Below are 27,636 nucleotides of genomic sequence, written 5' to 3' on the forward strand. Positions count from 1 at the left end.
AAATAACGAAAGTTTTCTTAAGTTGATCCATGTACTTACTAGTTTTGCAAAACAATAAACAAAAATGTTCATTAGTCAAACTTGAAAATATAACAACATGTAAAGTTCCAGGACAAAACTTCAAAAGAGTTTAATCTAGAACTGATAAAAACATAACAAGTAAATTCTAAGCAAACTAAAAATACTTATTAAAGTGTTAATTTGAAGGACTCACAAACTTTGTCTAATTTAACTTATATAAAATAATAATACTTTAAATTAGTTAAATAAAAACTAAAAAGTTTTTCAATTTCAAGAAGTTATAAGCTTAAACTTGAAACATTAATATTTAATTCGGTACTAAACAATAGATTTTTACCCTAAAGATTATTATGAAATTTTTTTAGCAACTTTTCAAGCAAGACGACTATAATCAAAATATTATATTATATAGTCCTTGTTAAGACGTTAAAAGCTATCCGTGGTGTGAGACTTATTTTAAATGTGATTCGACCCATAAATGGTATAACCCGCGGCCCGCGAGTATACAAGTCTGGCCAGCGAAAGTGGTCTTAGGTTAAATTTACGGAAAAACTTTAAACTTAATTTAGATATTTCGGGCAAGTTATGAAGAGTAAAAACTAAAACTACGACCGCTGCCCACGAATACTTTTATTTTCGCTATTTGGCCTGAGAACACCAAATACCTTCCGACTCTGAAATTTGATTTACTGGTTTTATTATCTTTAGAAAATAAGCAGTTTAAAAAAAAATTGTTTTAAACTCAAAAAAAAGTATAACATTTTATACTTTGACCGAGATTGTAGTTTAAATAAGTAAAGAAAAATATTTTCGGATGATCTATTTTTTAAGAGCTTTGTTAAAATGATTTTTTTATTTCCTTCCTGAATCAAATCATACAATATAAAAAAAAATGAATTTTAAAGTTTAGAATCATTTAAGTATTGGATCTCAGTTTTTAAAATTTGTTAAGATCCGGCCCGATATTAGTTAGAAAAAAATATTTTGATTCTGTTTTGAAAAAATATCAGAGTCCGACCGAATTTTATTTTAAAGAAAAAGATCCGGACAATCACTAGCTAAACTACAACTTGTTCTAAAAATTGCTGTACAAATCCTAAGTATTGTTATATTTGAAAACAATTTTTCGTGTTTTACTTAAAGATTTAAAAACATTTTACAATTTGTACCAGTCAAAATTAAACTATCGTAGTAAACTTAAGTTTTAAAACTTTCCAGAAACCTTTTTAGGCGTGAACTTACTGTATAGAATAATTTTCATGATAAATTTTTGATGTACAAAAACAAGTAACTTCAATATCTTTAATGAGTTTATTGACATGATGCATAAATTATTATGCTTTAAACTCCATAAATTGTAAATAGGCGGAGTATCTTGAAAAAAAAACATAAAATTAGAGATGTTTTTATTTTTTAAATAAATTTATCTATTTAACTAATAGTACAAAGTTTTATATTAGCTAAACCGCTATGCACCCTAAATTCAGTAGACATGTGTTACTTATTCTAACGGTGTTTCAATGTTTATAGGTTTTATGGAGTTGATCAATTTTTGGTAAGTTTAATCAACTAGTATTATAAATTTATTGTAATTTTAGTTTTTAGTTCAATTAGGAAATACAGAATTGTTATCATTTTTTAAATTATATTTGTTCAGTACCAATTGTTTTATTTGAAAATAGTGCAAGCCGGATTTTACCTGAAAGCCGGATTTTGTCCACCTTATTCTATAAAAAGTTGTTTAAACTGTTAATTTTTAAGACAGATTATTTTTATTTACCTTAACACAAACAAAGGTTGACAACTGGCAACGTACGGCCCTGACAAGTAAAAACCGTAATACGTAGTCTTCATCTTGAGAACAAACTTGTGAGAAGCAATTTAGCTTTCTATAAATAAATATGCTATTATATTTATCTTTTGTACGTAAAAATAACTATTTCAATACAACTTTTCGCTTAATATTATATTGATATGTCCGGCAAAAGGCTTTCCTCATAAATATGACCCATCGACTAAAAAAGTTTCCTATAATCTTTTGAAAACTTAAAATGATTAAAATAAAGTTAGGAAGTCCAGTTCGCCTTTAAAGTTTAAAAAATTATAGTTTTTTTTGATCCGATCAAGTCTTCAATTTGAAAGACAGATCTTAGTTTGATAAAAAACTCGGATCTGGTGGCACTATTTAGAATCTTTAAACCATAGTCAATTTATAGAAGTAAAACCTCAATAAAAAATTAGCCAGACCGACTTCTAGCCTTTAAGTAGCAATTAGACAAAATACTTTCAAACATTTAGTATCTATTCAAACCTCATTATAAAATTTGTACTACATCTAAGTAAACTATCGAATAACATTTTCAATAAATATTTTTAAGAACTGAACAAAGTATTAGGTTTGCTTTTGAATTTTTTAATAGTTGATAAAGATAAACATTATTTAATAATAAAAAATATTACAAACATTTTGATGTAAGTATACGATCATTCTTGCATGATGAAAAGCTGTCCGAAAATTTTAGTTGTTTTTTAAGGGAGCAGATTCTTTTACCACATTTTTAAGAAAATAATATTTATATCTTTTATTAGCACTAAATAACTGACCAAAACTTAAAGAAAAATTTACTTGGTATGCGAATAAATATTTATTGTAAAAAATATTAACTTATATTTTTTAGAAATATTAAAAATTAAATTATGCACTTTTTTAGACAAAAATCATGTCTTAAACTTCAAAGTTTTCAAGCATTGTTTTTCAATAAAACCTAATATATTTTTTTTTCTTAAAGATTTTTTAACATTTAATGTTGTTAACCCTCTAAAACTATATGTACTTCTGAGCTGCTAGGTCTCCCGGACAATACAAGGAAGTTTTGAATACATACACATATTGTTCGATCATATTTGCTAACTACATTCTTTTTATACTATAACTTTACAAATAAAACTACGAATTTCAAAAACTAATTTATAATAAAAAATGGAACAAATTTAATAAATATTAACCTGCAAAGAAAAAAGTTTCTGTTTAAGATTAGAAAACATTTGAACTATTAAAAAAAAATGCAGAAAGTTAGTTTTAAAATTAGTTATTCTGCATTACATATTCAAATTTTATAACAGGTTATTTTGTAGTACATCATCTGCGTATAAAGTATCAACAAATATTTTCAGCCTTATTTACTAGTTTATATTTTAAATTAACTTAAATCATAAATTTTATATTCTTTGTTTCAAGTATATAAGGGTGTAAATATAACTTTTTTTAAAAAGATTCTAAATAAATAATACAATAGGTATTTTTTTGTTTTTACAACTTAAGTAATAATTTAGATATGGTTATGCACGTTTTTTTTCTTGAAAATAGTAGAAACAAATTTGGATTTTTTAAATAATTTAAAAAGTAAATGAATTAATAATAATTTAAAAAATCTAAACTTTCATCTGCTTCGAAATTTTTATTTAACTTAATAATGAAAAACAGTTTCTAAAATTTTTTTTTTAATTATTCTTCTTGCGAAAATAAATAAGTTCCATAACGCATAAGTACTATCTAAGTGTTTGTAAAACTTATAACAAAGTTTCATATAAAAAATATTTTACCTATGAGTATTAGATATTGTATAAAATGAGAATAGTTTACTTGAATGATACTGAAAAAGTATGTAAATTTGAGAATAAAAAAAAGTATTTGTGTAACAATCATAATTAAAGAATAGGTAATTGATTAAGTTTTTGTAAATTACTTTATATCAAGTAAATATACTTCCTAGGGCAACTTTTAACTTAACTTAGTTGAATTAGTTTTAATTATAAAAAAATACAATGGTACAAAAATACAAAAACTACGTAGGTATAAAATTGCAATAAACAAAGAAAAATTCCACAACCTAAAAAGTGCACCAGAGGTGAGAAAAACGGCTTCAAAATAAATACTTATCTATTTTTAATGACATCAATTTATGACGTCACGTTTACCCCTTAATGACGGCAATGGGTCGAAGTTTGAGCGCTTTTTTGCTGATACCCGCGGCGTGACATGTGTTAACGACTTCTGTCACATCTTTGTATGATTCAGGTGCCTGGATAATTGTTATTTTATATCATATGTAAACAAAAAGCGATCAACTACCCGATTAGGCATTTTATACTAAACTGTTTTACTATATAAATGATAGTTTTTGTTTTTAACGATATGAAATGTATTAAACTAGTTAGTATACTTTTAAATTTTAAAGATTTAGAGTTTATTATATTCAAATATTGTATAGTAGGCTTTCCACTCATTCAAAGTATTCAAAGTCTATGTCAATACTGTTTTCTAATATTTATTTTTTGTTAATATTTTGCATTTTGCTTACTTGAGTTTCTATTTAGTTTGCTTAAACTTTTACTAGTGGTTCTTGGCGAAAGTAACTAAACGAAATATTTTTTAAGTGTGTTACACGAAATATTAAAAAAAAATTCAAAATTACGGGAAAAAGATATTTAATATATTCAAAAATTAACTTTGCTATAAAGTATAGATCTGTGCCTACACCTGATTTTTAAATGCAACATAATATTGTTAATAAATAACTATTTAAAATTAATTATATTCAAAATACAATTCTACAAAAATTCTATACTACATTTAATTTAACTATTAGCTTTCTTGCTTAAGACAATCACCTTAAAATACATAAGAGCAATTCAAAATAATATAAAAAGGTTTTTATGTTAGAATACATTTTAAAGATGTTACTAATCATTTTAAAATCTAACTTCTTCAGTAACGAGTTTTGGGGATGCCATTCTAAGGGAAATTCCCAATTCTGAAAGTTTGTCCAGTACTCCTTTGTAGTCCAATTTTCGGCGAGCTTTTGAACGAGACAAGGCCCTTCCCTGTAAAAAAATGTATATAACTTTATAATTTATGTTAAAACTATACGTTTGAAAAAAAAAATCAATTTAGACGATTTTCGTATAAAAAATTTTTATGATTCTTTCGTGTTTTAAATAATTTATATTGTTATAAAACAGTATAAAAAACAATTAAAGCTTATATATAGGGACTTAATGTTTTAGTATGAAAAATATTTATAAGATACACGAAATTAAAATCATTTAAGGTATCTAGTAGAGAGTAACAGAAAACAAAATGTTTAAGTAATTTAATTAAAAGAATAAATACTAGTTTGTATAGCTTTTTTTACTTAAAAATTTTCTACTTAAAAAACAAAGTTGTACAAAAAAAATAGTCATATATGCTAGAAAACTAGTTTTTTTTAATTTAAATTTATACATGACAACAAAAAGTTTAAAAACAAATATTGACTGGCAATTTTTTTTTTTTTGAAAAAGGTAAAAAATAAAAAATTATGCTTTCCACGGGCTTAAGTCTTAAAAAAGTAAACTAAAAAATTTAAAAACAATGCTAACAGCTCCATGACAAGTAGTACCAAAAGTAGTTTGCATTCCCTTTTCAGTTCCAGTTAGTACATATGAGCAAGTACCCATAGATCCACCAATTAATACTGGCTGTCCTGTTAACTAAAATGTATCAAATGTTTAATAAACAATTAAATAACTTTCATTGTTTGAAGAAACAAGACTCAATATTAATACAACTTTCTTTGAAAAACTTTTTTAGGTTGAATGGAAATGTTAACAAAACTTTTCATAGTAAATATATTTCCAACAAACTTTTATCTTAATTTACTTTTTTTCAAATTATAAATTAATAAATGTAAATTTCAACGTAAAAGCATCTAGTTTATTTTAACTATATTAATTGAAAACTGCCGAAATGTATCTTTTTTAAATTATCTCCAAAATTATTAAGACTAATTTAAATGTTTTAATATTTAAAAAGTGTCCAAAAATGTTTCCTATTTATTATCATAATTCCGTTTTAAAGCCTTATATCGACTGTAAAAATTAAAAAGCACAAATTTATACAGATTTAAGCAGTTAGTCTACGTTATTTTAAATCTTTAAACTGTCAAGTTACACTAAAAAATACTTATAACAAGAAAATGTTTTCCCAATTTCATGCTGTGGATCTATATTTGACAAATGTACCAACACGCAAGAGTAAAAATTAAATAAATATAAGCAGGCAATCACTAACTAATAATAATATTAGATTCGTAATATTATACAACCAATTAAAGCTGGGAACTTTCAATTATTTTTTTATTTTAAATCTTAAAAAACTCAAATACCCAATGTGATAAACCAAAAAAAAACTGATAGAAAATGAATAAAAATATTAATAGACAATCAACCTGATAATCGACGGGTATGAGGGGGTGATGTGGTGGGAAAGCTCTCGTGGCCCCCTTGCGGTGAACCAGCAAATTTCTCTCCTTACCGTCGATCATGTGCGTCTCCATCTTGGCAATGTTGTGAGAAACGTCGTATATCAGTTGCATGTCCAAATCATCCGCTGATTCGTTGAAAGTTTTTGCAAACGCCTGCTCATTGGTTTAAACTTTTGAAAACGGTACTAGCAAAATATTGCTTGTACATTGTAAACAAAATTTTCTAAATGTTGTATTAGTGGGTAATTTGATTTAAGAAAAGAAAACCAATGCTATAAATTCCTTATATATCTTTCTTCTTATGGTAAAAAGAAAGGTTAAATATAGAGAATTGCCTTCAAAAACCTATATAGTATATAAAGAAACGAGCGTGAAATTGGCTTGAATGGCTTTTTTTGAAATTTTTTTTAAAACCTAACTTTAAAACCAATTATTTTCAATTTATTTAATGCTAACTTAGAACTTTTTTTTTATTCTAAAGAACGTTCTTTTGCTTTGCTTTTCACAATAATTTCCATCGAATTGGGGTTTGACTTTTGTAGTGGGGCCCCTTTAAAAATTTTGAGTTTTTTTCTATTTTTTTAATTTTACAAGTTTTTCTCCGAAAATAATATTTTTATTCAAACTTTTTTTAAACATACTTATTAACTAAGTTAAAATTTGTGATTAACTTTTTTTACATTTTTTTTTTACCATTAGCCTAAATAAATTTTTCAGAAAAATTCCAATTTTGCACGATTTTTGATTTTTAGGTTTACAGACTTTTATACAAAAATATGTTTTTTATAATTTTATTTTAACAGACTTGTAAAATGAATTTTTATGATGTAAGTATTTTTTTTTCGCAATTAATTATTGTTTTTAAATATATGACCCATACAAGTTTTACCTAAATTATTAGCAAAGCTATTTTAGGGATTTCTTGCTTAGGTGTTTAGGTAAAACTTGTATGGGTTATATATTCTATAAAAATAATTAATTGGGAAAAAATATAATTACATCATGAAAATTAACAATACAAGTCTGTGAAAAATGAAAATTATTAAATTTTTTTTTTTTGCATATAAGTCTGTAAGCCTAAAAATCAAAAATCGTGCAGAACTGGAATTTTTCTGAGAAATTTATTTAGGCTTATTGTATATAAAAAAATTGAAAAAAAGTGATAAGTTTAAACTTAGTTTTATAAGTGTTTTTAAAAAAATTTGAAAAAAAAAAAATTTTTGGAGAAAAACTTGTAAAATTAAAAAAATACAAAAAAACTCAAAATTTTTAAAGGGGCCCAAAACAAAAGTCAAACCCCAATTCGATGGAAATTATTGTGAAAAGCAAAGCAAAAGAACGTTCTTTAGAATAAAAAAAAAGTTCTTAGTTAGCATTAAAGAACTTGAAAATAATTGATTTTAAAGTTAGGTTAGAAAATTACAAAAAAAGCCATTCAAGCCAAGTTCGTGCTTGTTTTAAAGAAACATGTTACTTAAAACTTTAATAAAGTATATAGCAAAAAATATGTAAAAAGTGTTTATTTTACATTTATAAAATATCAATTTTCCAAAATATTGAATAATTTACTGCTTAAAACTAAAAAATCTTAGCCTATTATTAATTGCTTTAGGTTTTACAATTTGATTTATTTTAAGCTCTACTTTGAGTGTAAACACTGTGAGAAAATTAAAAAAGTTTGTTACTAAAATTAAAAAAGATAATCTAACTTAAATTAATTACCTATACTTTCATTATTTCGTCTAATACCTAAAAAATATCTCTATTGATTTAAAAGTTGAGTTTTTCAAAAACCTATTAAAAATGCGTTGTTTAAAAAGTTTAAGTTAAAAATGTTTATATTGAGTTTTTTTTAATGCAAGTACACTTAAAACTGCATTATAAATTTATTTAGGTAACTTTAAATGATTTTACTAATCTTATTAACTAATTTATATCAAAAACGAGTGCAAACATAACATTATCAATAAGTTAACATTTACTTTTGTAAATAATGTAAGTCAATTTTTTGTTTTCCAAAATTGTTCAGTAAATTATATAACAATTCGAACAAACTTGTCTGGTGAGGAAAGTCATGGAGCTTCTGTTGACCCACGCGTAGTTACCTGCAGCGCACATGGCCTTCAAGTAGTTCTGACCTTCTTCTGAATTGATCCTTGCGCTTACAAGTTGCCTGTCGTTCACCTGGATACCGTCGCGCTGCATCGACTTCTCCATCGTGTTTATTGCGTCTGAATGACGTCATAAAAGTGTTTATTATGTTTTTTTGCAATTAAGCTATACTTTCCAATGTTTATTTTTTAAACTCATTGTTTGTATGATTAATTTAAACATCATATTTCAAGTTAACAAAGTTTAATAATTTAAAATATAATTTATTTCTTTTCAACAAAGTTACCACTTTCACTATCAAAAAGTTTAGACTATGGTTTAAGTATAATCTAGTATTTAAGTCTAACAAAACAAATCAAGTAATATTCAAAAACAAACCAGTAGCAACTTGGTGACCGAGGCCACGGCTTCCACTGTGAATCATGACCACAACCTGACCTCTTCTGTCAATTCCCATCTTTCTACCCGCGTTTTTGTCGAATATTTCATCGACTACTTGAACTTCCGCGTAGTGATTACCTGCTCCTAATGTTCCTAACTGTTAAGAGTGAATATTGTAGGTAGATTATTGTATCTTAACTTCAAATTAACAAAGCTTAATTAATTTTAAAAGTACATATATATTTTGTCAACGGTTTTAAAAAACTCAAAGATGTACTTCAGAATTAAAGGACCTACATTATTTTTATTAGTTTGAAAATATTATTAATTTTATTTCAAAAGTTTATTAACTTAAAAAACGTTAAGCTCTTTATTTAAGTTTAAAAATATTTATTTCTTAGCCATTTTTAGTCTATTAGCATTATAGAAGTTTTACAATAAAATATTTTAAAAATTACAAGTTAAAAAAAGTATTACTTTAAAAGTGACAAACTTGTGGGAGGCCTCTTTTTTTAGCTCTGGCAGAAACTTTACTTTGATCTGCTTGCAGCATTCTTCCGTACTCTTCACAATGTTCCTTATCTTCAGCCCATGCGTATCCCTCACGAAGCGACCAATCGACTCCCATTTCCAATGCTTCTTCAAGATCCCTTTTTACATGTTACTTAAATAAAAAATCCAACTTTGCTTTGTATTTATTAAGTTGCAGTTTTTCTTTTTTTTTAACTTTGAACATTTAATTTAATAAATAAAACATTGCAAGTATTCACTATTAAATCACAATTATAAATGATCTATTTATCACAATATATATCTAACAATAAAAAAAAGTTAAATATACTTAGATATTTGTGCTTACTTTAAATTGCGTTGACTAAAAGAATAGACAACAAAAATATTTTTCTGTGCCTTAAAATTTATACTCATTGAATACTGTTAGTTTTTCAAAGTACTAATAATTCAGCAAAAACGGATAATTTTTTATAAATTATGTGTAAGGTATGTGTCATAAATATTTTAGTATAATTTTTAAAATTTATTGAACATCGCGTTTTAAAAATTTATGCAGAAGCTTATAGAAAAATGATTTAGTTTAGTTTTTATAATTTTCAACTACTTTGAATTTTTTTAAGGTGTTAAAATGCTTTGTAACTAAATTTTTTTTAATTACTATACTTCTGCTCAAAATTTGTTTGTAGCTTACTACTAGACTCGTCATATATGATAAAACACAAAAGTTATTTTAACTAAATCATTTTAAAGTTAAACAATTATCATAAAGCTTGAAATTCAAACTCAAATCCTTACTTAACACTTTATTTAAATAGTGAATCAACTAAGCTAACAAACAAAAAATTTGCGAAATACTTGCTTTATTGCACATAACGTACGTTTACGTCTCAAACTAGTATAACAGAGAAACATTTTTTTACAAAAAGCATTCTAGTACAGAAATGGAATACTAAAAAGCTTCTTGAAAACTCCGTAAAAGTCACTCACTAGAAAAATTCTATACAAACTACTTAACAAAAACACTTTATAATTTTTCTTTAAGATGTAAAATCTAAAATAAGGATTAAGTTTTGGCAAGTAATAAAAAAGATATCAACTTTGCGTTCATTGGAATAACTCCACGTGAGCCAACACCGACGGGAATATGATCGAAGATGGTCTGGCACAACTGCTCCTTCACTGGGTTCACGTCTGATTCGTCCAGGTTTGTCCGCAAGAGGCGCACTCCGCAGTTTATATCAAAACCTGAAAGTTACACAAAATAACTGCTTTTCAAATTAGTTTAATTAAAAAGCTCAAATTATTTAACTTAACAGAATGTTTTGTACTTGATAAAATTAACAAAGAACTTCTTGTAAAGTTTTAAATGAACTAAAATTATACTATGTATAATAAAAAAAAATGTGTTTATCAGCTTTTAAACTTAACGATAAAATTAGACTTTTTAAGAAACTATACGGTATTTTGTATATTGTTGAAGACAAAAGTATCACAAAAAAATAGATAAAAGAATACTTAAAACCCATACAAACATTGTTTTTTTAATTTGTAATTTCTATTTACATATTTACAGTTAAAAAGTTTATATGTTATTACAGAGTATGTCTCATATAATGATGAAAATAGAAACAAATAACTTATCTTAGGGCGATCAATGTAAGAAAACCTATTTTAAAATTCTTAATCTACAAAGTAATTTTTGCTTCATTTTCATTTGATTAGGGTACAAAGTTAATGTTGAAAAGCTTTGTGAAAAATAAAAGCGTTTAAGTAAGGTTAGTTTTTGTATAACATTTTAAGTTACAAATGGTATGTAAGCGTAACAAAAAAGTATCCTAAAATGAAATACAAACTTAATTAAAAGGCATACAAAATTAAATTTTGTATATGATATTTTCTTCAATTGAATTTTTAACTATTGCTAGTATATCGCAACTAATTAGTACAAAACTAAAAAAAATTACAAAATAATCAGAAGCAAGCATGTCGTACAACCAGATAGTATAACAACGAAACAAACATACCAACACCTCCAGGTGAAACAACAGCTTTCGGGTCGTCAGCATCGAAGGCAGCCATGTTTCCGATTGCAAACCCGTAACCAGCATGACAATCCGGCATTCCTATGGAGGCCTGTTGTCAAGTTTTCACAATTAATAGGACATATAACAATTTTTATTTTCAGTGTCTAAATTTTGAAGTAGAGTTCTTAATCTTACTGGGTAACAAAAAATTATAAACTATTTTGCAATTGTTATGATTTAAAAGTAGTTTTTAAATTATATATTTCTTAACTTAGGTTAGTTGTTTTTTAAATCTATGAAAATTTTATATTGGTATTTAATTACATTTAAATCATAGTACAATATTTGATTTAAAATTAATTTTAGTTGTTCTAAAATACTACATTAATAATATAATTTTTTTAAACATAAATTGCAGATAAAACAAATTATCATAAATCATTAAGTTATAAGTTTTATTATGAAAATCTGCTTTAAATATAGAACTGACAAAACTAGTTATATAAGCAAAATAAAATTATCAGTTAAAGTAAAAAACGTAATGAGTAAAAAATTGATTACTTTAATTTATCTACTATATAGCTTAAAAGCGCGGTCAGTAAGTAATTAAATTGCTATTTTCTTTTTCATTAACAGGTTTGCCAAATGTTAAAGGCAAATTTCCTCCAGGTTTTTAAAAGTACACATTTTCTATTTTTAATTTAAAGTTAAGTTTAAGATAAGAAACTGTGTTTATTAGTATAAAAACATTGAAAAGATACTCTAAAGCTATTTCAAATTTGTTTTTTAATAAAAAAATTTTTTTGATCATGACTAAAACTTTTTATCTATATGATAGATTTTTTGAGTCAACCGAAATTACTACTTAACATGTTAAAATTGATAAAAAGTTCCAGGTTTTTATTCAAAATTTCTCTAATTCCAATATTTTTTGCCTAATTTGTCAAGTCCAGGTTTCAAGGTTTTTTGCTAACCCTGCATTAAGCTTTCTTATAAACGGTTCTCTGATAATAAAAAAAAAACGAGGACAATCTTAATAGACCTTGACAATGCCAGGGAGCGCAGCCACATTGGCGATCTGCTTGACGCCGGGTAGGAAAGTGGTGGTCCCCCCTCTACAGTTGTTCCTTAACTCCTCAAACATCAACTTCTCCAGGTGGCTGTTCACGTAAAACATTCCTTCCACCTAATAATAGCAAGGTCGAGTTACTAAAATTTATAAAGAAAATATTAACCCTAAACGTAATACATCATTATTTTTTAAACAGTAATAAAAGTTATATGCAAATTAGCTTGTTGTGTAGTCATTGAGAAATTTACAAGGAAACAAAAAAAATACTTTGCTTAGTAAACAAATTAAGCGCTATTAAAAATAACAATATAAATTACATTATAACAATATAATTTATAATTAATTTTAAACACAAAAATCTCGAAAACTTTCTAAAAATTTAGATTAAACTTAAATACTCTATAATAAATGCATTAATATAAGTTTGTTTGATGTTTAAGTGTGCTTTTGAAATTTAGTGATTTTTAAAAAATATAAAACAATAGTTTGTTTCTAATTAAAACTACTGGTTAAAAACAAGAAAAAGACATTAATAATACTGAAAAAGGTTTTTATATTCTTAATAATTTCAATTTTTTAGAAATTGATTAGATATTTATTGAAAACAAATTTTGGGGCATAAAATTTTATAAGTTTAATTTAAAAGTAAATTTAGTTTATTTTTTTACTAGTGTTCAATAAATTTTACAAACTTGCATGTTTGGTACAAATCCTTTTTTAATTTTCCAGCATTCTGGGCTAATTTTCTCTAAGAATTTGACTTCTTCATCAAAAGTACGGGACATTTCTTATCAAATACTTGTACTACTGTAAAACACACATAGAAAACATTTTGATTTGATTTACTAGTTAATAAAACTTTTATGCAATCTCTGAACACTAAAACTGGAATGTGCATTATTTATGTAATCTTTAGATGGCTAACACTAAATGTATAATTTTTACTTTTACTAATTTTAAAAACCAGTTATTTATCAAATCATAAAACTAACTATTTTTGAAAACAACATCTAACAAAAAAAGTCAAGTAAAATCATGATAATCTAAAAACCTTTAAACACATGAAATGTTGTAAAAAAATAATACAAAGTTTAGAGCAATTCTTTTATTTTTATTTTTTTAACTAAGAGCTATTTAACTAATTTATTTTTTATTTTTTGCTTGAGAACGTGAAATTTATGGTAAAACCCATTATTAACATTGCTTTACATTACTGAATCATTTGAAAGTGTTTAGTGTATTGTATAACAAATTTCTCATATACCGAAAAAACACCTTTAAAACAAGCTCATTATCATTTTGAACTAATTTTGGCAAAATATTTTACTTTAAAACTACAAATAAAAGTTAGAACAAGATAATAAACGAAACAAGGTTCAAAAAAATCGAACAGCAACAAAAGTGTTTTCATTAAATTATTTGAGAAGAAGAGTGTTTGTTTATTTATTAAATAATGTGGCAAAAAAAAAACATTCTCTTGTATAGTGTTTTATACCAGGTTAAAATAGAAATTTAAAAACGGTGCATTATACTTATTAATTAAAAAAAAAATATTAACATCAATTTAATTATTTTATTAAATATTCTTGTAATAAACTTTATTAAAAAGCTTTTGTTACTATGTACATATATACTTTTAAAATCATTAATATAATCTTAGTTACAAATAATTAAAAAACTATAGTTTTATAACAAACTACAAATATTATAATTATAAAAAGTTGTTATAAAAAAATTAAATCTTTTAACAAATAACTATTACAAACTACATGCAAGAATTCAGAGAACACAAGAAATTGTTTAAAAAAATTAAACTAATCATGGTTTTCACTGTCTATTTTCATATTATGCACTCTTTCACGCATTGTTACAAGTTTGCCTTCCTCGTCAACAACCATTGGTTGGATAGCTGAGTTGCTGTCAAGCTTGCAAATCTGATTGGCCAGTTGAACAGCCAAATACTCTTTTTGTTCATCTGACATATTTTCCATTGGGTTTGCTCTTGGCATGGGTATGTGACCAGTGACTGGATCTATTTTGTGCTCTACAGTTTTATACTCCTCTGTGTCAGAATCTTCACTGTCACTGGAATAGCAAGTATCGGTATTCTGAACGTTCATACCAAGAAGGCCGCGGGACTGCAACAAACCAGCAGCATTTCCATAGCCTGTGTGCTTTACAAACTTCTCAGAATTTTCTTTGCAAAGAACAAACAACAGTTCAGCAACAGATACTTTAATTTTAGTGTTGACACTAGTCAGCATTTTGATCAGTTTATGCTGAGTTTTGTCTCCTTCTTCCGGCCTCAGCTTGAAGTTTTTTCTTGGAGGCAAAATCAAAGTTTTCAAATGTTTTCTGACTGTACTGTTAAGCCTGCTTAGAAGGGAGAAAAAGGCTACAATTGGTATTATCATGGTTTGATCACTTAACTCTTCCATCTTAAGATACATTTCTAATATTTCAAACAATTTTTTGACAGGAGTAGTATCTCTTAATTTTTCAGGATTTTTGTCACTTTCATTGTTTTTATCTAATGGTAAAAATAGGTCAACATCAAAATGCAATCGTGGGATGCAGTACGCAGCAGAGCTTGCATTTAAGTAAATGTCTTGTTGAACTTTGTCATTTTCAAAGCTGACATTGTAAACTTTGTGACATATCTTCAGTAGCTCTTTCATTTCATTTTCAGTTTGTTGATTGATTATTTTTGCATGTTGAACATCCATAAAGGCATTAAAAAGTAGTTTCAATACTTCATTGAGCAATTCTGATGATTTCAAACTTATGGTGTTTTGAGTATTACTACTACTTTCAATATCTAGACAAGTCTTTGAAAAAGTTAGCAGTAATTGTCTTAAATTTAGTTCTTCAACTAAATGCTTCCTGCCTTCACTACTAAATGCAGTGCATAAATATAAAGTTCGAATAAGCATTACTTTTTCATCATGTGTACATTTTTCTTGCTTAAATAATTGAGTAACAACAGTATTTAAAAACTTTTTGTTGCTACATAAGTTATATGAATCTCTAGTCTGATAAATAATGTTTGAAAGACATTTTAATGACAATGAATTAATTTTTTGCTCCTTAAAATCTTTTTGAGCAATGAGTAGTAAGAGGTCAAGTAATTTTGTATCAAACGCAGCAGTATTTGTTAAAACTTTATCTCTACTTAAGGCAAGTAAAAGTTCAAGTGATTTAGTTACAACTATTTCCTTCCTCATTACTAAATAACGCGTTCTTAAAATTTCACACACTGATTCTCGAATTGATGTCTTTATACCTTTGGCAAAATTTAAGTTTTGAAGACTGCTGGTATAAGATTCTAGAGCATTTTCTATTTCTGACAGACTAATACCTGTTTTCAATATTTTAGCAAAATCTTCTTCTGCCATTTTAAATAAAGGTTTATAATATACAATAATCTACAGAATGTAAATTAATTAAAAACAAAATGTTTATATCATTATAAATAAAGAAGCATATCATATAATTGAGTTGAAGGCAACTAAATGTTTTATCTATGGTGAACTAAGAATAATATTATTAATTCACATACTTGTGCAAACATCTTTATTGGGGCCAAGCTAAAAATTTTTAATTTAATAATATCTGAATTTTAAGTATTTAAATGACTTTAAAGTTATATTCACATTTGAAACAAATATTTTCAAAATATAGAAATAGTCAAGTACTTATAGTATTTTTTGTTTTTCTAGATATAATGGTAATAGTATAACAAATAAAATTTCTTATTCATTCTAAGCAAGTGCAAGATAAAAAGTGAACTATGATTTTTTTTCTTTAAAATATGTAAAATATAATCTAGTAAAAAAATACCAAGTTGCATAGCATATAAAATAAAATATTTATGATCTTTTTGCTAGCTGCAATTTAATGTTTAGTATTATCAGTTACTTTACTTTCATATTTTTATCAAAATTACATTACTATAAATATTAAACACTTTACTGGATCCAAGGATCTTGTTTAAAAAGTATACTTTTGTACAGGGTTGCCACAATTATTTAAGAGATAAATGAGTTTTGAGACATTTCTTTAAATACTTTTTTTTTCTAAGTTGTTTTTAAAAACATATTTAATTTATTGCACTCTCAAATAAGAACAAGCCATTTTTTATTTTTATAAGATATGTATTTATTTAACAATTTAAATAACAATATTTAGCTTTCTACTGTACATAGATTTTTTAATTTTACATCTCTTCGTCTTTTTTGTTATTATTAAAAGTGGTTTGTTTGTTGATATTAATGTATATTTATTATCAGACTTTAACTTTATTTCTCTAGAAAAATTCTTAAGAACTTCTTATATTTTTTATGTTATTCAAATAACAATGTAAAAGATATTTACTATGTACAATGTTACACTTTCAGGGTTCAAAAAAACTATCCTGAGTGACCAAAAACTATCCTGAATCATCCTCAGTTTCTTAAAAGTTTTTTACATCTGGATCAACTAAATTATTCAAGATCTAGAAAAAAAATTGTCCTGAGATTTTAAAAAACTTAAAAAAAGAGAAAAAAACTATCCTTAATCAACCTTTTTTTTTTTATCTCAAATTATCCTCAAGTATATTACTGAGTGTGTGGCAACCCTGCACTAAGTGCAGGAACAGCACGTTTGTAGTTCAATATAATGTATTTTAAAATTATAAATCTTCTGAAAGCTTTTAAAAGACTTATGTTGTTTTGATCAATCAAAAATTTTAACCAGCTGTTAAAAGTACTGCAATATTTTGTACTGAGCATAGAAAATGAAGGTAAATTAAAAAAAAAAAAAACGTTTTGAATGAAATTTATTCAGCACTTACGCTGCTAAACTTAGAGCGCTTTTAACCAATTTTAGATAAAACAGTGTATTATCTGAAAAATACTTCCAGTGACAAATAGATATACTTAAGTAAAATAAACAAGTTAATATTATCAACAATTGTGTTAATGTATAAATAAAAATATTCCAGTACTAAATAAAAAAACTTATTTAAGTGTTTTTATGACTTTTTTAAAGGTCTGCTGCAGAAATAACACTTTAATTTTTTTCCATTCATAATATTATGCAAATAAAGAGTAATAACACAGCAGTATATATAATAACATCTAAACCCCTACCCCTAAGACTTTTTAACTAATATTTTTAATCTATATCCTTATTCCTAAACCACTTACCCCAAAATATAAAAATAATCAAAATAAAAGGTTTTATTATTTAAAACTTAAGTTAAAAGTAGGTAAATTTTAGCCAATCAAAAGTTCCTAGAATTTGCAGCTGTCAGGTTTTCAAATTTTATTCAGTGTTTTTTGTAAAACATTGATTTTTCTGTAGTTTTCAAGTGTTAAGGAAAAACTGTATAAAAGTTAGACTATAAAATTTTGAAAGCAACAAAAAAAAATCATTAATGACTGTGACAATATATAAGCTATTAATGAATAAATCTTTTTTTTAGCTTGATTAGTTTGCATCATAGATAAGGAGCCCCTAGAATTATCTATTTTCGATGCTTTACATCTCTAAAACCTTTGAGTTATAAAAATAGGTAATTTAATTGAAAATTCTCAAAGTAAAACTAACTTATAATAATTTTCAATATTGTTCAATGGCCTAGAAGTATGATATTGTTGCTAAAGAACAAAATATAAAAATAATTTTAACAAAAGAAGTAAACAACAGTAGCTCTTTGTTATCTATGCATCAATATATCTTTTAAAATCGTAATAATAACTGTTAAAACATAAAAAAACATTAAGGTCATAGGAGGAGGGGGGGTAAAACACTTTTTTTCACAATTAGATTATATTTTAATTAGTTTTTACTGAGCTACAAATTGCTTTATATAGATTTTAGAAGTTCAAAATAATTTTTGAGATATAGGTGGTCAAAGTTGGAGGCAACTATAGGTTCCTTATAGGTGGCGCACACTAAAAGGACGAATAACTCGAAATCACTAAAAATCAATCTCCTACGTTTTTTGAGATAACTACCTCAAATTTTAAGGAAATGTTCCTTGCAATTTTTATAAATTTCTGTTTGAACAAAATTTTAATAACTAAAATTTAATAACAGTTTATTTTTGTTTTTTTTTTTATATATAATTTTTTCAGTATTTTAGAAATTATTTGCGACATAACTTTCTAAATACTGCACGGAACATTTTCTGAAAATTTTGGGTAATTATCTCAAAAAAAGTAGGAGAAGATAGATTTTTAGTGAAATAGTCTAATTTTCCTGTTTTAGTTTGCGCATCCCATAAGGAACCTACTGTTGCCTCCCACTTTGACCGGCTTTATCTCAAAAATTTATTTGAATTTTTTAAATCTGTAAAAAGCATCTTGTAACTAAGTAAAACTATAAAAAATATAATAAAATTGTGAAAAAAGTGTAAAAGATCACATGTTATTTAACTTGAATGTCCACTCCTTTAAAAAAAATTTGTCATTACAAAGGTAAAAAATACACCTGATATATTATGCTTTTGAAAATCTCAAGCACTACAATGCAAAGGCTTCTAATAAATCAGTGTTTCTAAAAACTTCATCTATATGTAAAATTTTATTTATTAAGTACATAGTTTATACAATAATTTAAAATATTTTTTAGAAAACTATATGATTTATATTATCTAACTTAAATAAAACATTTATGATGGCTTTTAATACCTTCTTATAAGTTGTTTACATCATTATCCCTTTTATAATACAATGATTGAGGGCATAGGATAGTCAATCACTTTTTTCACAATTTGATCTTATTTTGTTAAGTTTTTACCAAGTTATAAGAGGATTTTTACAAATTTTTTATGTTCAAAATAGTTTCTGAGATATATCAGGTCAAAATCAGGGGCAACAATAGGTACCTTATGGTTGCGCAAACTAAAAACAACAAAAAAAGACAATTTCACTAAAATTCTATCTTCTCCTACATTTTTTGAGATAACTGCCTCAAACTTGCAGGAAATGTTTCTCAATATTTTGAAAGTTGTGTTGGTACAAAATTAAAAAAAAATTATAAAAAAAATAAACAAAAAAACAGTTATTTATAACAAACCAGTTTCAGGGTACATGCATATGGAGTAGTACAAATACAGTAAGAAAGAAAGAAAAATATAAACACTCAAAACTAAGGTCAATGGATTGATGTGTAAACATCCTTTTTGTCATCGACCATCACACCATATATTTTATAAACAACTTTTTGTCAGTTTCAATAAAGCAGCAATAATAATGTAACTTAAAGATAAATAAAATAATTATTCCGTGTTATTTTTACTTAAATTAAATAACAAAATAAAATCTAAAAGTAAAAAAAGTAAGCACTATTTCAAATATATTTCTGCCAAAATTAAGCATGAAACTAAAAGAGAGAAGTGGTAAAGTTATTGTAAATAAATATAATTTTTCTTATCTTTTAAATGTACAAAAACAAACTTTTTTTAGTAGAAAAACATCTGACTTACTATTCCTTCTACAACAATAAACTTAAAGAAACAAAATAAAATAATTACATAAAAAGAAATCACACTTTTAATTGTAAAACTAAATATTTAGAAAAAAAGAAAAAATTTAGCAACTACAACTGTAAATGATAAACAATTTCATTAATATAATTCACATACAAGTTTTAAAAATAAAAGTATAAAGTTTTTATTTTTTTAAAAGTAAACTTTAAAATTATATAAGGAATAAAAAGAATCATTAAAAACTATAAAACTGACATTAAAAAAAAACTAACAAATCAATAAAACTGTACATGTTCAAAAACTATAACCAAAACTTGACCTTTTCTGATAACAAAACTACAATTGATTATCCTTATACTGTGAAAAAGAATAGACAGTACACCTATATTTTCAAAGAACACCTATACTATGAATATAACAAAAAACATATCAACAGTATTTTTTTATTTGAATTAGAAACTGCAATTAATAAAAAAACATGTGGCTTGATGGTTTAGGATTCCTGTCATTGAAAGTAATAATAGTTGGATATTGTAAGATCAAAACAAATTAATAATCAGTGATGCACAAAACATTATTTTTAATGATCAATTTAGCAAAACATTTTGCTAAGTTATTAATTAGCCATTACATACATTGGCTTTATAAAGTTTGGTACTGAAGTAATTTTTTATTAATGGTTTGAAACCAATTATTGCATGGAAATTACCTAAGCTGAAAACAAAAATATATGCTAAATGAAAAAGCAAGTAAACTAATGCATTTAAGCTAATTCAACAAAAACGAAACTATAAAAAACGAAAATGCTCAATTGAAAAAAATTGGCTAAGGACCTGGGTGTAAAAAAAAAGATCTCTTGAGTCTTGGTCATCGACTCGTACATCACATGCTTGATTTTAATTTAATTCGGCAAAAAAGAAAACTAACAGTCTAAACTAAAACTCTAAAAAAAGAAAATTGAAAATGTATATTTGTAAAAAATGTTTACAAAAAAATCTAAACTAAATTCGACTACTTATTTACTAATTAGTTTACATGAGTAAAATTGTAATAACTAAAAGCTAGTTCAAAAAAAGTAACTAAGTTTTGTTTACTTTTAGTAAACTCAAAAAAATATATAGATTGCAACAACTAAAAAACTATGTGCTCAGAAGTCAGAAGAACATAATTGAAAAAAAGATTAATATATTTTTCAGCAGTTTTTTTCCAAACTATCAACTAATTTCTACAAACTGAAATTTACTTATTGCGGAAAAAACGAGTTAAGACAGACATGAGGAATGTTTTAAAAATTTAACAAGTACAGAATAAGATGTTTTCAATTTTTCTATTTATTAGCAACTACAGCTATTCAACTAATTAATAACTTTACATGACTAAAAAAAATATATGTAGGTAGTGAACAAAACATGTCTAAAAATAGAATCTTAACCATGTTAACATGTTTTATTTTTTAAGAAATAGATAAAACTTTATTAATTTTGCTTATGATTTAAAAAAAGAAATTTTGTATAGGCTGTCACACGTTAGTTTTCTAATTTACTTTCTAAACAAAAAAGTATATAGACACAATACTAAAAATTTCATCAATATCTAATAGTTTAACTATGAAAAAAAATAAAAAAAAAATAAAGTTATCTTACATTTAAAATATATATAATATTCATTGAAGTCTACAGAAAAGTTATAATCATAATCTTAAATATTTTTTAATCAAATTTTATCAGTAATTTTAGAAAATATTTTAAATACTTACTTACTCTATACTAAAATGTAAATAATTATTTTTAGTTGTAAACAAAATATATTTTTGAATTTAAACTATACGAATTAGATTAACCAGTATTTATGTTAACCATCATCAACAAAGTTGAGATGTTTTACACCATCAATAACAAACAATTAACTTTACCGTTCCGCACAACCAACAACAACAGTACCTGAGGGCTGAGACTACCTACGGCCGATTTTGTTCTCTTTAGGACTCATCAGGCAGGCATAGTCGCGAGAAACCGCTGCTGAGGTCTAACCAAGCAGGCTAAAGTATATACTAAATATTTTCGAATTTTTTTCATTAAATCTTGGTAAAAAAAAAAGACAACTATTATAGAACAGCGACTCTTAACCAGGGGTAAACTCCCTTGTTTTAGGGGGTAATTTTTCTTCATTACAAGTTATGAAAATAAATGGTTATTTATTGTAATTTCGGTTTATAAGTTAATTTTTAACTGTAATTTATTTCAAGCTAAATAACCTCTTTTGATTTTACGATTTTTTATATTAATAAGGTTAAAGTTCAAAAAAAAGTTCTATTCCTAAAAATTAAACACTTTTTTGTATATGGGGGGTTAATTGGTAATACTAACCTTCCAAAAAGGAGTAAAATATTAAAAAAAGATTAAGAATCTCTGTTATAGGACAAGGAGAAGTTTGAGTCTTTTTTTTTGAATTAAAAACTTCAAAACACAGTAATTTATTTGTTTTTTGGTTTTAAAGTATATTTTTACAAAATTTTAATGTTAAATGAAATACCAAAAATTTCTTTATCTTTAAATTTAGTTTTATTGGGTCGGTGCTAGAGCACATAGGAAAAGTAAAACATTTCGGTTTTTTTAGTCCTCGGAACGTATCTCAAAACATACTTTATTTTAACAATTTTTTTAAAATATTATTCAGTTGAATTATACGTGAATTAAAAAACCACAAAAGGGTCTATAAATGTATTTTAGTTCTCGCAACCTATTTTTATAAAAAAATAAAGAAAGCACTTTATTTTATTTCAAAATGTTTAACAAAAATATCTTTGTTTGTCAGTGAATTAAGATTTTTTTGAAAAGTATTTTTTTTTCGACTAAGAAGGAAGACCATAATTAATGACCAATACTAAGAAAACTGAATATTGCCCTTTATCGCAAAAAATATTAGTTTATAAAAATACAAAGACACTGACCAATAAAATTAATTCACTGAAGAATATTTAAAACAAATTCTATTCTATTTAGTTATATAAGATACTTTTTGTACTTTTTTTACTTTTAATTTTTTTAAATTATTTTCAATTGAATAGACCAATACTAGTGACATACGGATTCTGGAAAATAAAAGTTAAGGTCCGGGACATTTTTGAATATTAGGATCTGTTTTTTCTTAAAAAGCTGCTTAGTAAAAATACTAGTTTTTTTTATAAAAAAACTTAAAACAATATTTGATTGTTGTTTGTTTTATTTGCAAAACTATATTAACTTACACATTTTTAGTAGAATAGTTTGTAAAATTTAGTGATTCAATGGAAATCTTAATTAAATCAAGATTTGGCCAAACCCCTGGATATGTCGGAATATATTTCACCGGCACCAGATATATCACTAATATTGGTAATTTTATTTTAAACAATAGCTATCAGTGTTCAAAGAATTGCTGTTAAAAGTCATTATGCATAGAATGCTTATATAAATTATTATCACATTCTTTTTTAAATTATGAGTATGGTTATAATAGTAAAATTTTATTTCTACAACATAAAACAATTGTAATTATTTACTTGATATATAAAAGGTGTATTTGTAGATAAACCTGTATGAAGATGATTTAGTAATGGTGAACCTGTCTAATTAAAAACACAAAACATTTATTAGAAAATATTTATTTCGAATAAATACTTTTTTTTCTATTACGCTTAGAGTAAATTTCGATTTTTTTACAATAACTGAAAAAAAAGATTAGATAAACTTTTATTAATCTAGTCTAGTGAATCAAGTTTTGAAACGAATAATCAAAGAAAGCACTAAAAATTTCTAAACACTTTATTTAATAATAATAATAATAATAATAATAATAATAATAATAATAATAATAATAACAATAATAATAATAACAATAACAATAATAACAATAACAATAATAATAATAATAATAATAATAATAATAATAATAATAATAATAATAATAATAATAATATTTAGTTGTTGAAAGAAACATTTTTTAAAAACATTAAATAATGCGACACATATGTAAAATTATGGTGGTTACATGGCAATTCATATTTGAAAAACTCAAACTCCGATAAATCAAATTCTTTAAAAGATAGTTAAAAGACTATATCTCAATAAGTATTATAAATTTGATAAAAATAAAAAATACATATGTACTTCTTATTAATATCTACATGCCAATTTTTTTCTGTTTTTCAATTTCTTAAATATTTTAAAAGACATTTTTAAATTACTAAAATTAACTATGTTTTTTACTTTATTTAAGCCACACCTGAAAAATATTTAATGTTTTGCAAAAAGAAAAAAAGGGCTTTTATATATTAATTTGACCTACATTTGTATTTTTTATATTTGACAAATATATATATTTTTTAGTTATGGCCCTTTCAATTTTTTTTAAATAATTTGAATTGTTGGAATTTGAATTGTCCGAATTTGACTTGTCGTGCACCCAGCTATGGTAACCTATAAGAACAAACATGGAAAAAAAACGACGACAATCCATTCTTTTTTGAGCTTAAATTTACAAATATATTGTCCTATCGGGTTTTAACTATCCTAAAACTTTATATAAAAGTCAAAAAGTTAAATTTTATAATATACAGAGAGTCACTATAAACAGAAAAAAGAATAATCAAAGACAAAATTTGTAATAATTTTTTTTAGATTTAAAATAACGACTGAAGTAGTTGAAACTATGTATAGTTTTTGAAACGTAACCTTATGCACTTCAAACAGCGATTTTAACACATACCACAAACAATTAGAATACATAACAATAATTCGAGCCTCACAGCTATAATTAAGAAAACTTACATTGATAATTAAACAAATTAGTTGATTATCAATCAATGAAAAGTACTATAAAGATTCGAAATCAAGACATAATGAAACAAATAGTTTTTTTTTCATTTAACAATTTTATTACACAGATGATAAACTTACGCAATATAAAAATATATTAGAAAGAACAAGAAAAGTAGTTTATTAGCCGACTTACTTCCCTATCATCAGTAAAAATAAAGTGTAGAAAAAGTCTTCTTGCATTTATCGACACTCTTTTAAAACAAAATAGTAAACATTTTAAACTATTATACAGCATACTATTATCGACTAAATATGAAACTTTGCAATTTAGAAGCAAAGAAAATTGACCCTAATTACTTAATTCTTCTTAAAAAAAAATATTTATAAAGTATCGGTCATCTTAGCAAACTAACCTAAAGTTTATTCAGGCTTAACAGGCGGAAATTTTGTAAACAATTGGTGAAATCACAACAGTAATTTAAAAAACAACACAATTAAAGTGTCTATGAAAAACAAAACTAAAAAAAACTTGAAACTATAAAAAGTAGCAAAAATATTTTTTAATTAACTAGAGTATAATACATATAGTGGAAAAATTTAAATTTATTTAGTATTACATCTAAAAGGTTAAAAAAAATTGATACCCTAAGACTAATGGAAATAAAACAAGTTTGGAATTGTTTCATATATGTCTAACTAAAGCATGTAAAAAGACTATAATTTAAAACTTAAAAGTTTACCAATAGTTATCTTACTTAGTTTGTTTCATATTTAAACTATTTATTTGAATCTTTTTTTTTCACAACAGCTTCTAGTCCTGGAAAAGACGTTAAAAGGTATCTGTTGTGTGCGACTCGATAAACGAAAGGTTTTTGGTGTACCAGGTCCTAGAACCAAATATTTTCAGCGTCTTTTTTTGTTGTTCAACAAACTATGATACTAGTTTAAAATACCATGATTCAACTTGTTTGTACACTAAACTTTTATCATGTTTATGCTGCTTAATAGCTACTAATGCTAAGAGAATTAAGTTAAACTGATTTTAAATCAAGTTCGTTAACTTTAATAAATAATAGCTAATATTAACTAGCAAATTTGAAGAATTTAAAAAATAAAATTTTAATGTCAATTAGAAAATTTTAACTTTTAAGATTAATTAATTTCATTGGTATTGTAAGCTTATGTAGCTTACATAGACAAAGTAGAACATCAACTTGAGTTTTATTTGTGCTTTATTGTTATTCATTTACAAGCTTTGACGTAATTTTGAACTTAGTTGAGCTAATTGAGCAAAATATTGTTTATGATAGAAAGTTAAAAAAAAATCTAGTTATACCTTGAAATTTTTCAAGAACTAGCTTTATATGTTAATTTTACTGAAAATTACGAAAACTGAATGAACATGAAAAAGAAAGTTTATATAAGATTAACACATTAGAACTTTTTTATTATATTAACACATGTTTCTGTGTGTTAACGGATAAACACACTTTAACGGAGCTCTGTAAAAAATTAAATACTGTAAGGAAAGAATAGAAGCTAAAGTAGGTGTATACATTTGTCCATTAAAATAAAAATTGTTGCTATATCCACCATGCCAACAATAACATCAGTAGCGCGAGCAAGATCTGCCAAATATGCAACCTTGAACTTGGAAATTGTAGCAGAAGATAGTTAACAATTACTAAATAAAAGACGTGATATTTCAAACAACTGTGTACAAAACCGACAGTTCTTTTTAAAATAGCATCTTGGCGCTTCCTCATCTTTCATTTTTCATTTATCTTTTACATAAACGCACTCACTTAATATATATTAATATAATAATGTATCCTGAGTTAATATATAGTTTTTATTCATTTGTATATGTTTCACACATGTCACTTTCTGTTCTCCGACTTTTTATATACTCAATTTATTCTCCTAATAAGTATTTTTCATATTTTTTATGTGTTTAGTTCCAAGTTTAATTGGGAACCTGTATTCAAATCACAGATAAACCATGCTTTTTTACCTACTACGACCAATAGAACGGCTAGAGATTTTTTTTACTGCAGGTTTGTACTTAGCATACAATTACCTTGTTAATTTATGATTTATATTTTAGCTTTCATATATAACACAAACCCGTAATTTATTACATAGTTTAATTATTAAGTATTTAAAACATCTATATAAGATGTTTAATTAAGATATTTAAAAGATCTTTTCTAAAACAATAATTAATTTATTTTTTATATAAAATATGTGTAGTTTAAGTTATAGTGGTTTTATGTATGGCGCTGTAACTTAATTATTGGTCAGGGCTTTAAAAGCTTAATAACAAGTTAGATTTTTGTGCTTTGTTTTTAAAATTTAAATTCAATTTGGTTTCTAATTGTATTTAACTCTAGTTTTGTTATATTTTAGATTTAACCACTATAAATATAAACTATATATTATACCATGTTTCTGTAGCTTTTATTACCTTTACTATTGTTTAATTTATTAATTCAATAATTAGTGTCTATTGTAATTAGTATTACTTTTTGTTCATAATAGATTATATATTCCCTTTTTAAATTAAAGCACTCTACTACTTTTTCTAAACATAAAGAATAAATTATCTATCTTTGTAGTATTATAAGTTAACTAGCTTGTCCTAATGTTTATATATAACAGCTTAATATCGTGACGTAATTATTAGAATTTTTTTCGAATGATTAGTAACCAGTAAATATTTAGAATAAGTACTTCCTTGATTTCATGTAAGTAGTTTTTATTATTGTTAGTTATTTTATTTCGTATTTTTACTTTAATTTTGACTTAATAATTACGAGTATTATATATTAAGCTTTATAGTCGGATTTAACATAATGTATTTTGTCTATTATTAACCAGTAACTTATAAAAGTATATAGCAGTTACTTCTATTTTTAATGAACACATGTAC

General features: G+C 24.8%; 2 protein-coding genes across 2 annotated transcripts; both read right to left on the reverse strand.

Moving 5' to 3' along the window:
• Positions 1–3,524: 3,524 nt before the first annotated feature.
• Positions 3,525–13,237, reverse strand: LOC145835417 (RNA-splicing ligase RTCB-like). The gene is made up of 11 exons (XM_082942996.1): positions 13,121–13,237; positions 12,399–12,542; positions 11,357–11,465; positions 10,430–10,577; positions 9,313–9,469; positions 8,817–8,976; positions 8,382–8,557; positions 6,291–6,479; positions 5,443–5,553; positions 4,786–4,905; positions 3,525–4,103 (listed from the first exon to the last, which is right to left on the reverse strand). The coding sequence occupies exons 1-11, from the start codon at positions 13,211–13,213 to the stop codon at positions 3,996–3,998; spliced, it is 1,515 nt and encodes a 504-aa protein (XP_082799122.1). The 5' UTR covers positions 13,214–13,237; the 3' UTR covers positions 3,525–3,995.
• A 296-nt stretch (positions 13,238–13,533) lies between these two features.
• Positions 13,534–15,848, reverse strand: LOC145835433 (chaperone Ric-8B-like). The gene has a single exon (XM_082943017.1). The coding sequence runs from the start codon at positions 15,821–15,823 to the stop codon at positions 14,243–14,245; it is 1,581 nt and encodes a 526-aa protein (XP_082799143.1). The 5' UTR covers positions 15,824–15,848; the 3' UTR covers positions 13,534–14,242.
• Between the last annotated feature and the right edge of the window lie 11,788 nt (positions 15,849–27,636).

The sequence above is a fragment of the Thalia democratica genome, chromosome 5, assembly GCF_965202585.1.
Source record: "Thalia democratica chromosome 5, ktThaDemo2.hap1.1, whole genome shotgun sequence".
NCBI lineage: Eukaryota > Metazoa > Chordata > Thaliacea > Salpida > Salpidae > Thalia > Thalia democratica.